The sequence below is a fragment of the Mobula hypostoma genome, chromosome X1 (genome assembly GCF_963921235.1).
Source record: "Mobula hypostoma chromosome X1, sMobHyp1.1, whole genome shotgun sequence".
Lineage (NCBI taxonomy): Eukaryota > Metazoa > Chordata > Chondrichthyes > Myliobatiformes > Myliobatidae > Mobula > Mobula hypostoma.
The window spans coordinates 52,605,210-52,619,546 of record NC_086128.1 but is presented as its reverse complement, the minus strand read 5'-3'; the positions used below and the strand labels follow the sequence as shown (position 1 = coordinate 52,619,546).

Sequence of the window (14,337 nt, the reverse complement as noted above, 5' to 3'; positions counted from 1 at the left end):
AGCTGCATTGGAACTCCATTTGCAACGATTCTGCAACACACCATCTTGCCTTGCCAACAATTGCCCCTTCGCTGTTTGTGGCAATAATTAACACACTTTAACCTCGGAAATGGTATGAGAATAGATGAATCAAAAAATGCTAAGTCTGCTTATTAGTGGGGTTTTGAAAAATTAACTTGGTGAAGTGTGTAAATGCTCTCCAAAGCAATATATGCTCTCCTGAATGCAGCAAGCAGTATTGTTAGTATATTGACAACAGGATATACTGTCTATCATAAAAGTCACCAGTTCAACATTTCAACTCTGTTCATAAGCACTTTCTTTATCATCATATCTGTAGAACCCTGATAGTCAACCCTCACTGGAACACCAATTCATGACCAGTTATTCTAATCAGCAAATGCAACAAGCCACCATGCTCTAGCCCAGCAGCTCACTTCCCAGTAAGATAGCACCTTAATCTGTTGTGCTAACATAAAACACATTTTTTAAAGAACCATGTCTGAAATGTTAAGTTATATTTTGCTGGGAGCTGGAGTGGATTGAGTTGTTTCAACGTTGCAGTTAGAGCAGGGTATGCTCCAATATAAAGTCCCAGGCAGGCTGAGTGCATGTGTAAGAGTTCTGACTATGTGACTTGGTCCCAAAACAGCCTGAGCTGTTGAGTTTTTACAGCAATTTCTGATTTTATTTTGGATTTCCAGCATCTGCAGCTTTTACTTGAGTTGTACTTATTGCAAAGTTGATTTTGTTTCTTCTGGGACTTGAACTCTCATGTGTCCTTGTATTTAAATCTAACTAGCCACACTCATCCAGTTAATGAGTGTTCAGTTCATCCTCAAACTGGGTTTTGCTTCTGACTTCAGTTGCATAATTCAAAGCCCTCCTAGGCCCATCAGTAGCCTGCTGTGATAGTAACATCAGTGTGCCCGCAAGCAAATTACCTTTCATTTAGCCCAACTTTAAAATTGCTGTCCCTCGAGAAAGAGGAGCTGTGCTTTTAAAATTAATCCTTATCCTGTAGTCAGAAGGGGCATGCAGACCAGCTCACTGCATGTCAAAGTCAGGATAGGTCATTGTAATCTAGCTGATTATTTAGTTAGTTTTAGTAACATCTGACAAATTATAGTTGGAAGAATTATATTTGAATACTAATGCTGAATGGTGGGTTAATTGCCAACTGTAAATTTGCCGAATGAATGGTTGAATTTGGGAGAGTTACTAAAAACGAGGGAGAAGGAAAACATGGGATTATTGTTTCATGGTCAGTGTAGTTGAAAGTTTCTGTGACATTCTAACTTATACTTAAATTACCTATTGTTTATTTTCTTCTTTGTTTTATATTCATGATAGTGCTTCACAGGATACCGTTTTCTCCCCATTGTTATAGTGAATCTGCAGGTTTCGTCTGTTGAAATAAATGGATGAACTCCTGTGGAATTCATTGTTCACAGTCAGAGAATAGGGTGTTTAAATTATGTATGCATTGAGGCTGGAAAAAAACTTGTGCCTTTAGAATCAATTACAGGCTCTGACATCTGATTCTTCAAATGAAATGAAACTTCTAGGTTAATTAAATATATCCTGAAGGGCAAGAGAGAATAGGGATGGTTTCCAGTAAGCCCTATGATGTGTCATTTTTAAAGTGTTAAAGTTCAATGGTGTTTTCTTGGAACGCTACACAAAGAAATGGAAATACGAAGGGTGATTGATAAGTTCATGGCCTAAGGTAGGAGGAGTCAATTTTAGAAAACCTAGCACATTTATTTTTCAACACAGTCCCCTCCTACATTTACACACTTAGTCCAGCGGTCGTGGACCATACAGATCCATTCTTTGTAGAAGTCGGCATCTTGGACCCCCAGAAAGTGGTTCACAGCAGTGGTGATTGATAAGTTCGTGGCCTAAGGTAGAAGGAGATGAGTTATACAGCTCTCGTTACATGCACGTGCAGTTCAACTCTGAGTGATTATGCAGAAAGATTGAAGTTAATAACTTTTGTGGTATTTCTGTTTCAGATAATTGAAAATTGCAAGTAAGCACTGTCTGAGAAAATGGACAACATCGGCCTTCGTGCAGTCATCCGCTATCTCGGTTTCAAGGGCTTATCACCCAAGGAGGTCCACGAAGACATGGTGGCAGCACTAGGGGAGGGTGAAAAATAAATGTGCTAGGTTTTCTAAAATTGACTCCTTCTACCTTAGGCCACGAACTTATCAATCACCGCTCATATGTTCTTGTGTTTCTTTATTTGTGTATCTCTGGATCTCTTTTGCATTTGTCAACTTATCTCTCTATCCTTCAAAACTGGCAGGTCATGTATTCCTGCTTGGTGTTTTCTGTGCTTAAACCAATCCTTTGATTATGCTAAAATGTTAGCCTCATTTTTAAAAACTATGGTAGAGCCTCTTGTATGGTACCTGACCATGTTATGTTTTGAAAAATCAGGATGCATCTTCAAAGAAAATTGTTTCATGAAAAGAAAAGCACAAATCTGTTAACATTATCTTGTGATTTTGTACATGCCTTCTGAACTCATCAGATTTGAGCAATTTTCTGACAACCGATGCTATACAAATTGCCCAACAGTTCCTCATTTTGAATACTGATGATACAGAATGTGGGAAATTTTGAAAGACCATGCATTCAATCTCTGCAGATGTTTCTTTATGAATATCAGATCCAAAGGATTTGTCATCTACTAATCCTCTCAATTTCTCCAAGTCTTTAACTTTACAGTATTAATAGATAATACTCATCTCATTAGACCATTGATTTTCCACTTGCTGGAAAGGTTTCCTGCAATGCAGATGTTAAAGATATTTGCTACCTCAACTATCTCATTATTTTGCTTGTTAATTCTTCCTGCCTCTGAGAAATTGACATTTATTTGTACTATTCCTTCTAACATAGGAGATCTTAGAAGTTTCTAAAATGTTCCTTGCCAGATTACACTTCAATTTTTTTAAATGGTGCTGTAACTGGGCCCTGAAACACTTTCAAAACTTAGGCTTACTACTCCTCTTGACAGCAATATACAACAGTTATTAATGCAACCCTTAGCCTGTGTAGCTAACTACAGATCAGTAATTTTCCTTATGGAGTTTTTATTTATTAGCAGCAGCTAACTTTATGAGTTTATTTATCTTTTGAAACCCCACAATTTCTACCTGCTTTTGTTACCTCCCCTAGAGCCACATAATTGACTTTAGTTTAAAGTCCAAAACTTTCATTTAACTGAATGTAATCACCCTTGAATACAATGATTAAGAGCAAATCAGGACTTCTGAAGTAAACACTCTTTGCCTTGAGTTATACACATCGATGTAATAATGTTAAATTCCCACTTCATAATGAAACAGAGTCATAAAAAAAATGGAGAGGGAGGCAAAAGCGGTGGGGGCTTGGCATTGCTAATTAGGAATAGTGTCGCGGAGGGATGGTCTGCTGAGCCAGGGTAGGTGAAAGTCAGAAACAGGGAAGGGGCAATAACTCTACGTTTTTTATAGACCCCCTGCCCCGCCCAATAGTAACAGGGATATCGAGGAGCAGATAGGGACGCAGATTCTGGAACGCAGCAATAACAATAAGGTTGTTGTGATGGGAGATTTTAACTTTTCTAATATTAGAAACATAGAAAACCTACAGCACAATACAGCCCCTTCAGCCCACAAAGCTGTGCCGAACATGTCCCTACCTTAGAACTACCTCGGCTTTTTTCTGAGCTTTTTTCATTTTTCTAAACTCCATGTAGCCATCCAGGAGTGTCTTAAAAGACCCTATCGTTTCCACCTCCACCACCGCCGCCAGCAGCTCATTCCACGCACACACCACTCTCTGCGTAAAAAAACTTACCCCTGACATCTCCTCTGTACCTACTTCCAAGCACCTTAAAACTATGACCTCTCGTGCTAGCCATTTCAGCCCTGGGGAATAGCCTCTGACTATCCATACAATCGATGACTCTCATTATCTTGAACAACTCTATCAGGTCACCTCTCATCCTCCATCGCTCCAAGGAGAAAAGGCCAAGTTCACTCAACCTATTCTCATACAGCATGCTCCCCAATCCAGGCAACATCCTTGCACCCTCTGCACCCTTTCAATGGTTTCCACGTCCTTCCTGTAGTGAGGCAACCAGAATTGAGCACAGTACTCCAAGTGGGGTCTGACCAGAGTCCTACATAGCTGCAACATTACCTCTCGGCTCTTAAACATGATTGATGAAGGCCAATGCACCGTACGCCTTCTTAACCACAGAGTCAACTTGCGTAGTCGGACCCCATGATCCCTCTGATCCTCTGTCTTACCATTAGTACTATATTCTGCCATCATATTTGACCTACCAGAATGAACCACCTCACACTTATCTGGGTTAAACTCCATTTGTCACTTCTCAGCCCAGTTTTGCATCCTATCAATGACCGGTTGTAACCTCTGACAGCCCTGCACACTATCCACAACACCCCCAACCTTTGTGTCAATTTACTAACCCATCCCTCCACTTCCTCATCCAGGTCAGTTATAAAAATCACAAAGAGTCGGGGTCCCAGAACAGATCCCTGAGGCACACTGCTGGTCACCGGCCTCCATGCAAAATATGACCCATCTACAACCACCGTGTATAACTGCTTCTGTGGGCAAGCCAGTTCTGGGTCCACAAAGCAATGTTCCCTTGGATCCCATTCCTCCTTACTTTCTCAATAAGCCTTGCATGGGGTACCTTATCAAATGCCTTGCTAAAATCCATATACACTACATCTACTACTCTACCTTCATCAATCTGTTTAGTCACATCCTGAAAAAAATTCAATCAGGCTCGTAAGGCACGACCTGCCTTTGACAAAGCCATGCTGACTATTCCTAATCATATTATGCCTCTCCAAATGTTCATAAATCCTGCCTCTCAGGATCTTCTCCATCAACTTACTAACCACTGAAGTAAGACTCACTGGCCTATAATTTCCTGGGCTATCCCTACTCTCTTTCTTGAATAAGGGAACATCTGCCACCCTCCAATGTTCTGGAACCTCTCCTGTCCTCATTGATGATGCAAAGATCATCGCCAGAGGCTCAGCAATCTCCTACCTCACTTCCCACAGTAGCCTGGGGTTCATCCCATCTGGTCCCAGTGACTTATCCAACTTACACACATCAAAGTTGCTGGTGAACACAGCAGGCCAGGCAGCATCTCTAGGAAGAGGTACAGCCGACATTTCAGGCCAAGACCCTTCGTCAGGACTAACTGAAGGAAGAGTTAGTAAGAGATTTGAGAGGGGGAGATCCAAAATGATAGGAGAAGACAGGAGGGGGAGGGATGGAGCCAAGAGCTGGACAGGTGATTGGCAAAGGGGATATGAGAGGATCATGGGACAGGAGGTCTGGGGAGAAAGACAAGGGTGGAGGGAACCCAGAGGATGGGCAAGGGGGACAGAGGGAGAAAAAGGAGAGTGAGAGAAAGAATGTGTGTATAAAAATAAATAATGGATGGGGTACGAGGGGGAGGTGGGGCATTAGCGGAAGTTAGAGAAGTCGATGTTCATGCCATCAGGTTGGAGGCTACCCAGACGGAATATAAGGTGTTGTTCCTCCAACCTGAATGTGGCTTCATCTTTACAGTAGAGGAGGCCGTGGATAGACATGTCAGAATGGGAATGGGATGTGAAATTAAAATGTGTGGCCACTGGGAGATCCTGCTTTCTCTGGCGGACAGAGCATCCAACTTGATGCTTTCCAAAAGCTCCAGCACATCATCTTCCTTAATATCTACATGCTCAAGCTTTTCAGTCCACTGCAACTCATCCCTACAATCGCCAACATCCTTTTCCATAGTGAATACTGAAGCAAGGTATTATGTACCTCCGCCATTTCCTCTGGTTCCATACACACTTTTCCACTGTCACACTTGATTGGTCCTATTCTCTCACGTCTTATCCTCTTGCTCTTCACATACTTGTAGAATGCCTTGGGGTTTTCCTTAATCCTGTCCACCAAGCCCTTCTCATGGCACTCCTAATTTCATTCTTGCTCCTTCCTGCTAGCCTTATAATCCTCTAGATCTCTATCATTACCTCGTTTTTTGAACCTTTCGTAAGCTGTTCTTTTCTTCTTGACTAGATTTACAACAGCCTTTGTCCACCACGGATATTGTACCCTCCCATCCTTTCCATGTCTCATTGGAACGTACCTACTCAAATAATACCCCACGCAAATATCCCCTGAACATTTGCCACATTTCTTCCATACGTTTCCCTGAGAACATGTTTCCAATTTATGCTTCCAAGTTCCTGCCTGATAGCCTCATATTTCTCCTTACTCCAATTAAACTTGTCTGTTCCTACCCCTCTCCAATGCTATGCTAAAGGAGATAGAATTGTGATCACTATCTCCAAAATGCAAAATAAAAGCTGAAATAGATCATTCTCTCTACTATTATTCTGACATTTCACATTCTTAAAATAGTGATCCTAACTGACCAAAGACAAGGAATGTTTTCTAGGATTAATTGTCAGGAATTGTGAAAAACTGAGTTTAAATGTATTTGGCTAAGGTGTATGTAAACTTCTGACTTCAACTGTATGTAGATAAGCCAGCTAGATGAGAGGCTGTACTTGATCTAGTATTGGGAAATGAACCTGGTCAGGTGTCAGATCTCTCAGTGGGAAAGCATTTTGGAGGTGAGTGACCACAACTCTATCTCCTTCACCACAGCACTGGAGAAGGGTAGGAGCAGACAATTTGGGAAAAAATTTAATTGGGGTAGGGGGAAATATGATACTATTAGACAGGAACTTGGGAGCAGATGTTCTCAGGGAAATGCATGGTAGAAATGAGGCAAGTGTTGAGGGAACATTTGTATGGAATTGTGCATAGGCATGTTCCATTAAGGCAGGGAAAGGATGGTACAGTTAAAGAACCATGGCGTAACAAAGGATATTGAAAATCTAGTTGAGAAGAAAAGAAAAGCTTACAAAAGGTTCTAGAAACTAGGTACTGTTAGAGCTCTAAAAAATTAAAGGTTGCTAGGAAGGAGTTTAAGAATGGAATTAGGAAAGCCAGGAGGGGGTATGAGAAGGCCTTGGTGAGCAGGATTAAGGAAAACTCCCAAGGCATTCTACAAGTATGTGAAAAGCAAGAGGATGAGCAGTATGAGAATAGGACCAATCAGGTACGATAGTGGAAAAGTGTGCATGGAGTCAGAGGAGATAGTGGAGGTACTTAATGCATACTTTGCTTCAGCATTCACCAGGGAAAAAGACCTTGGCAATTGTGGGAATGACTTACAGTGAATTGAAATACTTGAGCATATAGACATTAAGAAAGAGGATGTGCTGAAGCTTTTGCAAAGCATTAAGTTAGATAAGTCACCAGGACCGGATGAGATGTACCCCAAGCTACTGTGGGAAGTGAGGGAGGAGATTGCTAAGCCTCTGGCGATGATCTTTGCATCATTAGTGGGGACAGGAGAGGTTCCGGAGGATTAGAGGGTTGCAGATGTTGTTCCCTTGTTCAAGAAAGGGAATAGAGGTAATCCAGGAAATTATAGACCAGTGAGTCTGACTTCAGTGGTGGGCAAGTTGTTAGAGAAGATCCTGAGAGGCAGGATTTATGAGAATTTGAAGAGACATAATCTGATTAGGGATAGTCAGCATGTCAAAGGCAGGTCGTGCCTTATGAGCCTGATTGAATTATTTGAGGATGTAACAACACATTGATGAAGGTAGAGCAGTGGATGTAGTGTATATGCATTTCAGTAAGGAATTTGATAAGGTTCCCCATGCAAGGCTCCTTCAGAAAGTAAGGAGGCAGGGGATCTAAGGAGACCTTGCTTTGTGGATCCAGAATTGACTTGCCCACAGAAGGCAAAGGGTGGTTGTAGATTGGATCAGTGAGCAGTGGTGTTCCGCAGGGATCTGTTCTGGGATCCCTTCTCTTTGGGATTTTTATAAATAACCTGGATGAGGAAGTAGCAGGGTGCTGATGACACAAAGGTTTGGGGTGTTGTGGATAATGTGGAGGGTTGTCAGAGGTTACAGCGGGACATCGATAAGATGCAGAACTGGGCTGAGAAGTGGCAGATGGACTTCAACCCAGGTAAGTGTGAAGTGATTCATTTTGGTAGGTCAAATTTGAAGACAGAATATAATATTAATGATAAGACTCTTGGCAGAGTGGAGGATCTGAGAGATCTTGGGGGTCTGAGTCCATAGGACATTCAAAGCTGCTGCGCAGGTTGACAGTGTTGTTAAGAAGGTGTATGGTGTGTTGGCGTACATCAACCGTGGGATTGAGTTCAAGATCCAAGAGGTAATGTCACAGCTATACAAGACCTTGGTCAGACCCCACTTGGGAGTCCTGTGTTCAGTTCTGGTCACCTCACTACAGGAAAGACGTGGATACTATAGAGAGAGTGCAGGGATGTTGCCTGAGTTGGAGGGCGTACCTTATGAGAACAGGCTGAGCATACTTGGCCTTTACTCCTTGGAGCGATGGAGGTTGAGAGGTGACCCGATAGAGGTGTATAAGGTGATGAGGGTCATTGATTGTGTAAGTAACCAAAGGCTTTTTTCCCAGGGCTGAAATGGCTAAGACGTGGGGGCATAGTTTTAAGGTGCTTGGAATACTGAGGGGATTGTCAGAGGTAAATTTTTCACTCAGAGACAGGTGGGTGCGTGGAATGCACTGCCGTCGGCGGTGGTGGAAGTGGATAACATAGGGTCTTTTAAGAGCTTAGAAAAATAGAAGGCTATGAGCCAGGGAAATTCTAGGCAGTTTCTAGAATAGGTTATATGGTCGGCACCACATTGTGTGCTGAAGGGCCTGTAACGTGCCATTTCTATGTTTCTATGTTCTATGAAACCAGCAGATTGTCATTTTCATAATTGTGCAATATATTTTTCAAGAGAAGCAACAGGAATTCTGCAGATGCTGGAAATTCAAGCAACACACATCAAAGTTGCTGGTGAACGCAGCAGGCCAGGCAGCATCTGTAGGAAGAGGTGCAGTCGACGTTTCAGGCCGAGACCCTTTGTCAGGACTAACTGAAGTAAGTATATTTTTCAAGAATGAGCTTTGGATTGGCAGACCTTTGCACTCAGGATTTTTGTTCTTTAATAAATCAAATAAACATTAATTGTTTCCTATGTCTGTAGATGTTGTCCAACCTGCTGTACATTTCCAGCATTTTCAGTTTGTTCTGTAAAATTAGTCTATTTGTCACATCAGCTTCATCATTTGGAATAAAACTTCATCACAAGTGAAATGAAAATTTAGCTGTTTTATTTTAGAAACATTCTACGTACAATACAAAATACAACATTCAAGTCAGCTCACTCTAGGTTATTCAATCCATATTTCTATGGTATTCCTTGCCATCAGTCTTATTTTGCCTAACACTAACATACAAAAATCCTGCCACAAGATGCAAAGAGTTGGCTCTAGCTCCTATATTGTTGCTTCAGTTACAATGGATAATTAAGAACTACATCTTGTTTTGCAAGTTCCAGCAACATAGGATCGTCGAAAAACTTGCTGATACTAACATCTTCACTGAGGCCCTGTAAATAAAAGCAATGGCATGTCAGATTTATTCCCATGTGTTCAATTTTAAAATTGTTAAAATTCAATATATAGTGGAAGGTAACCTAGCGTATAATTATTGAGCTATTTCAGAGCTTTCACATTATTAAGTATCCAAGGCCGCAGTTTAAGTATTAAGTTAAAAGCTCCCTCCTTAAAATAAGCTGAAACCAAAAGATGCCAAGTGCAATTTGTGAAGTGGTACTTTATACTCTTTGGTTATACTATATTGAAAGATTTCTTGTTTTATCATTGTTAAGGTCTGCTTGTATAATGAACTGTTAACTGTTAAGCATTTGTGCTTAAGAAAGCTAATTAAGCTGTTTCCTGGGTGGGTTGTGCAAATAATTGGAGCAAAAAACTTAAATTGAAGAGCATACTCAAGTGTAAAAGGGCGTAAAGTGCAACATCATTAGATTAAAAGGTGGAATGATTAATACACAAGCTCAGGCTGCTGGAAGTAAGCTGCTTGAAGAGGATGTTAATTTGATGGAAGTGCAGCCACAGGGCAGTGGATCAGTATCAAAATGCAGTCTGAAATATTGGCATTATATTATTCTTATTTTCAGAAAGCTTTCTCTAAATTTGAGATACAGAGCAAGTCAGCTTACTTAAGTGTTTTTCATTCATGAACCAGTCTTAAAACAGCCTTCCTACAATATTCAGGAAAACAAAACTACACTAGGTAATAGATATAGAATATACTTCTTAAGATTGATGAGTGCGAAAGAAACAAGTTTCCAACTTTCCCAGCCTGGCTGGCTATTTCTTTGTCTCACATTTTGATCTTGGCCTTGGAGAAATATTTGATTACTTCTGCAATATTCCATGAATGGCTCCTTTGTCTGCAATAATGTGAAAAATCTGACATTCAAGTCAGCCATAGTCATGTTGAAAGCGATTTAAAAACTCAAAATGCAAATATATCCATGAATGCTTGTGATCTAATGAAAGCATCCAACAATCAGTAACTCAGATTATTTAGCCCTGGCTAGTAGCTAATGCTGTAATATTTTTAAAAGGCCAGAATTTAAAAAATGGAACAATACAAATAGTAGCTCATCCTACAATATCAAGAAAATGATGTCCTTGTGTAGCTGAATGATACAACCATCACTTAGCATTACCAAGCATTGAATATATGTTTGTTTAACATTGTGCCACAGTATAATTACCTTTCTCCTCCTGGTTTTGATCATGAACTCTCTGGCCAGGTGAGGTGCAGGTTGTGGCTCCAAGGGTCTGATAATGATGCTCTTGTCCAAGGGATCACCTGGCACAATCTATTCAAATGATCAAAACTTTTATTACTTCAAATTTTTACAATAATGCTTACCTTTTACTTTCACAAAATATTCTTATGCATTTCATAAACATCTTTGGAATTTAGTGGAACTATATTTTAATATTCAAATCATTCCCACAGTATTGGCACCTTTCATTTATTACTTACATGGGAATGATGGAGTGGAGATACATCTCTACTAAAGGAGGTGTAAAGCACTCCTTCCCTCTGTTAGCCTGTAGGTCACTGCTTAGACCCCTGGCCACGGTCAAGTGAAGCCATGGAAGCAGCTGGTGCGTATCACAAGTCCTAGTTATGTGGCCACTGACACAAGGCAAACAATCTCTGAAGAGTATTTATAATGGCTGGGGTCACCCATCTTGTAAAGACGCTGCCCAGAAAAAAGGCAATGGCAAGCTATGTTGGGAGAAAATATTGCCAAGAACAATCACAGACATAGACTCTGATCACCTACGTCATACGACATGGCACACAGTGTTGATGATGATTGATTACTTACATGCTGAAATTATTACAACCTAATGTTTTTTTAAAATGCATGAGAGCAAATCAACGTACAGATCAGATTAGCAGGGAAAATAGGCTTCCTTTCTTAAAGGAGGTTAGGAAACTCACTGGGGTGTGACTGAATGTCACAGGCTGAGAGTTATATTTCTAAATTTCTGAATATACCTCAATTATTGGATATAAAATGCTAAAATGTTCAATTAATTCAGGTTTCATTAAATGGGAAACTACACCTTCACTCATGAGATTGGTAGCTTTTATAGACAAAAAGCACATACACATTCTCATGAGATGTTGTGTTCCTGTTCCAACCTGTTATCTATAAAATATACACAGTCACGGCCTTTTACAACATTCAGTTCCAATCAGTGCAATAATGTATCAGTCTCCAAATTTAACAGAGGTTCAGAGGTAAATCTGCACACTGGGTTAAATAATGGGTGCATTATTCCAGTCGTATCTCAGAAAGCACGTCAAACACATTCTAGCAACCTGGGCTAATTTGTGCTAAAATTCCTTCCACAAGCTTCTCTCATACAAACATGTCAACTTTGATGTCTCCTGATTAAGGACTTACACTACTCAAATAATGAGAGATTTTCCAACTAATATGTACGAACTGTTTACTTCTCAATAAATCTTACCTGCCAATGATGAAAGACTGAGAGGGAGAAAGCCTGCCCTTGAGTGTGTGTCCGCAAGTCAGTCTCAAAACCAAACGAATCAATAGCTGGAACAAACGCTTTAATTGTATAAAGTGGAGAACCTGGGATTGGTGCATCCTGTGTCACGTGGCCTCTATGGATAAAACATGAAACCATAAGATATAGGAGCAGAATGAGGCCATTTGACCCATCAACTATGCTCTGCCATTTCATCATGGATAACTTATTATCCCCCTCAGCCCCATTCTCCTACTTTCTTCCCAATAAGAAACCACTGTACAAGGATCATACTCACTCATGTTTACATTGTCTACCTTCCATGGGATAACGCACTGCGTCATCTAAAATAGCTTTGAATGCAAATTCTCATCATAAAGCTCCTATAACCTATGATAAGTGTGCATTAAATTGGCACCTTTTTCAAAGCAACAAGTAAAATGCCCTTACTTCATTGGAGATTTGCAGAAAAGAATAGCAGGTATTGTCATTCAACCATATACATGTATACTGCCAAACAAAACAACATTCTTCCAGGTCAAGGTGCACAACACAGTAACCGACACACAACACAAAGTAATATTACTACAAATAAATTAACAAATAATGTGTATTTATGACAAGTCAAAAAGTAAACAGGGTATGCTATTCGCACTTCACATGTGTTGAGACCCGGGTGGTGGCAGGGAATCCAGTAATCTCACGTCCTGGGGAAGAAGCTGCTTCCCATCCTTATCTTAATGCTATGGTACCTCCTGCCCGTTAGAATGGAAAACGGCTTGGGAGGGATCAATGATATTGTTAAGGGCCCTGCTTATGCAGCGCTCCTGATAAATATCTCGGATGGATGGAAGAAAGAAAGACTACATTGACCCTCTCAGCAGTTCTCTCAATCCTTCGTGAGGTCTTGTGGTCAGATGCCTTGCAATTCCTATACCAGATGGTGATACAGTTGCTCAGGACACTCACTGGTGCTCCTGTAAAAAGTGGTTAAAATGAAGGGGGGCCTCACTCATCTCAATCTCCTCAAGAAATGGAGGCACTGCTGTGCTTCCTTGGCTAAGAGGTGGTGTTGAGGGACCAGGTGAGATCATCTATTATATGCACTCGCAGAAAATTGGTGCTGACCCTCCACGGAGGAGTCGTCAGCCTGCAATCATCTCTTTACTCTTGTCCGCATTGAGACTCTTGTTGTGCTCTCACTATTCTACCAGCCACTTTACCATCTCTTTGTACACAGTCTTGTTGTTGAGGCCAACCACTATCATGTAGTCATGTGTCAGCCATGTGAACAGCAGCGGGCTGAGCACACAACCTTGGTGGGGTGGGGGCACCTGTGCTCAGCATAGTGGAGCTAGAGATGTTGCTGCCAACACAGACTGACTATGATCTTTCTGTCAAGAAGTCCGAGATCCAGTTACAGAGAGATGTTGAGACACAACGAGGCCATTTATCCACCAACTTCTAAGGGATGATCATATTATCGCAGCCCTCTGGTGAAAATGATATCGTATCTGTTAAATAAGGCCGTGGACAATTCTGATTTGATGGAGAATGGACGTGAAAGCAGAGAGGAACAGCTGGAGAATTTTCTGAAACGCTCATTTGCCACTGTCGTTACTGCGTGGTCGGGAATCTTCCAGAGGGTAGTCCTCAAAATCCCCGGCTTTGCCTGCTGTTGGCGACTGAGGTTGAGGTTGAATCATTCGGTCAGAGATGGCGCTCAGTACTCGGTGTCGGAGAGCTGATCAGAGCTCGAAGTTTTCGGACGACTCAGAGTTGGAGTGTGGTCGGCATGGCAGGGAGAGTTTTCTTCCTTCTCCCGTCTGCGTGAGATGTGGGACTTTCGAGGGACTTTGAACTTTTTTACTGTGCCCATGGCCTTCTTCATCAAGTTATGGTATTGTTACACTGTTGTAACTATATGTTATAATTATGTGGTTTTGTCAGTTTTTTCAGTCTTGGTCTGACCTGTGTTTTGTGATATCACACCGGAGGAAATATTGTATCATTTCTTAATGCATGCATTACTAAATGACAGTAAAAGAGGACTGCGTGTCTTCATAATCTAAACACTGAGCTGAATTTGATAAACAGCATCCTGGCAAATAAGGTACCATTTTCCAGGTGGAACAGGACAGAGTGGAGCGCAGAAGCTATGGATGGCATTATTAGGCAGCTGAGAACCGCAAGTGCACATGGAACTAATCTAATGTAAATTTGTTTTTTTAAGGGGAGGAGAAAAGGACAGGCAACTAACAGAGAAATAACTGGAATCAAATC

General features: G+C 41.2%; 1 protein-coding gene across 3 annotated transcripts in view; it reads right to left on the bottom strand.

Moving 5' to 3' along the window:
* Positions 1-9,262: 9,262 nt before the first annotated feature.
* The window catches only part of eftud2 (elongation factor Tu GTP binding domain containing 2), a 110,524-nt gene continuing 105,449 nt past the window's right edge, over positions 9,263-14,337 (bottom strand). For all 3 annotated transcript variants that reach the window (XM_063036933.1, XM_063036934.1, XM_063036935.1), the window contains exons 26-28: positions 12,037-12,190; positions 10,755-10,862; positions 9,263-9,557 (exon numbers count right to left, since the gene is read on the bottom strand). In XM_063036933.1, coding sequence (XP_062893003.1) covers positions 9,462-9,557; positions 10,755-10,862; positions 12,037-12,190 — 358 coding nt within the window. In that variant the 3' untranslated portion in view covers positions 9,263-9,461. The remainder of the gene's footprint in view (positions 9,558-10,754; positions 10,863-12,036; positions 12,191-14,337) is intronic.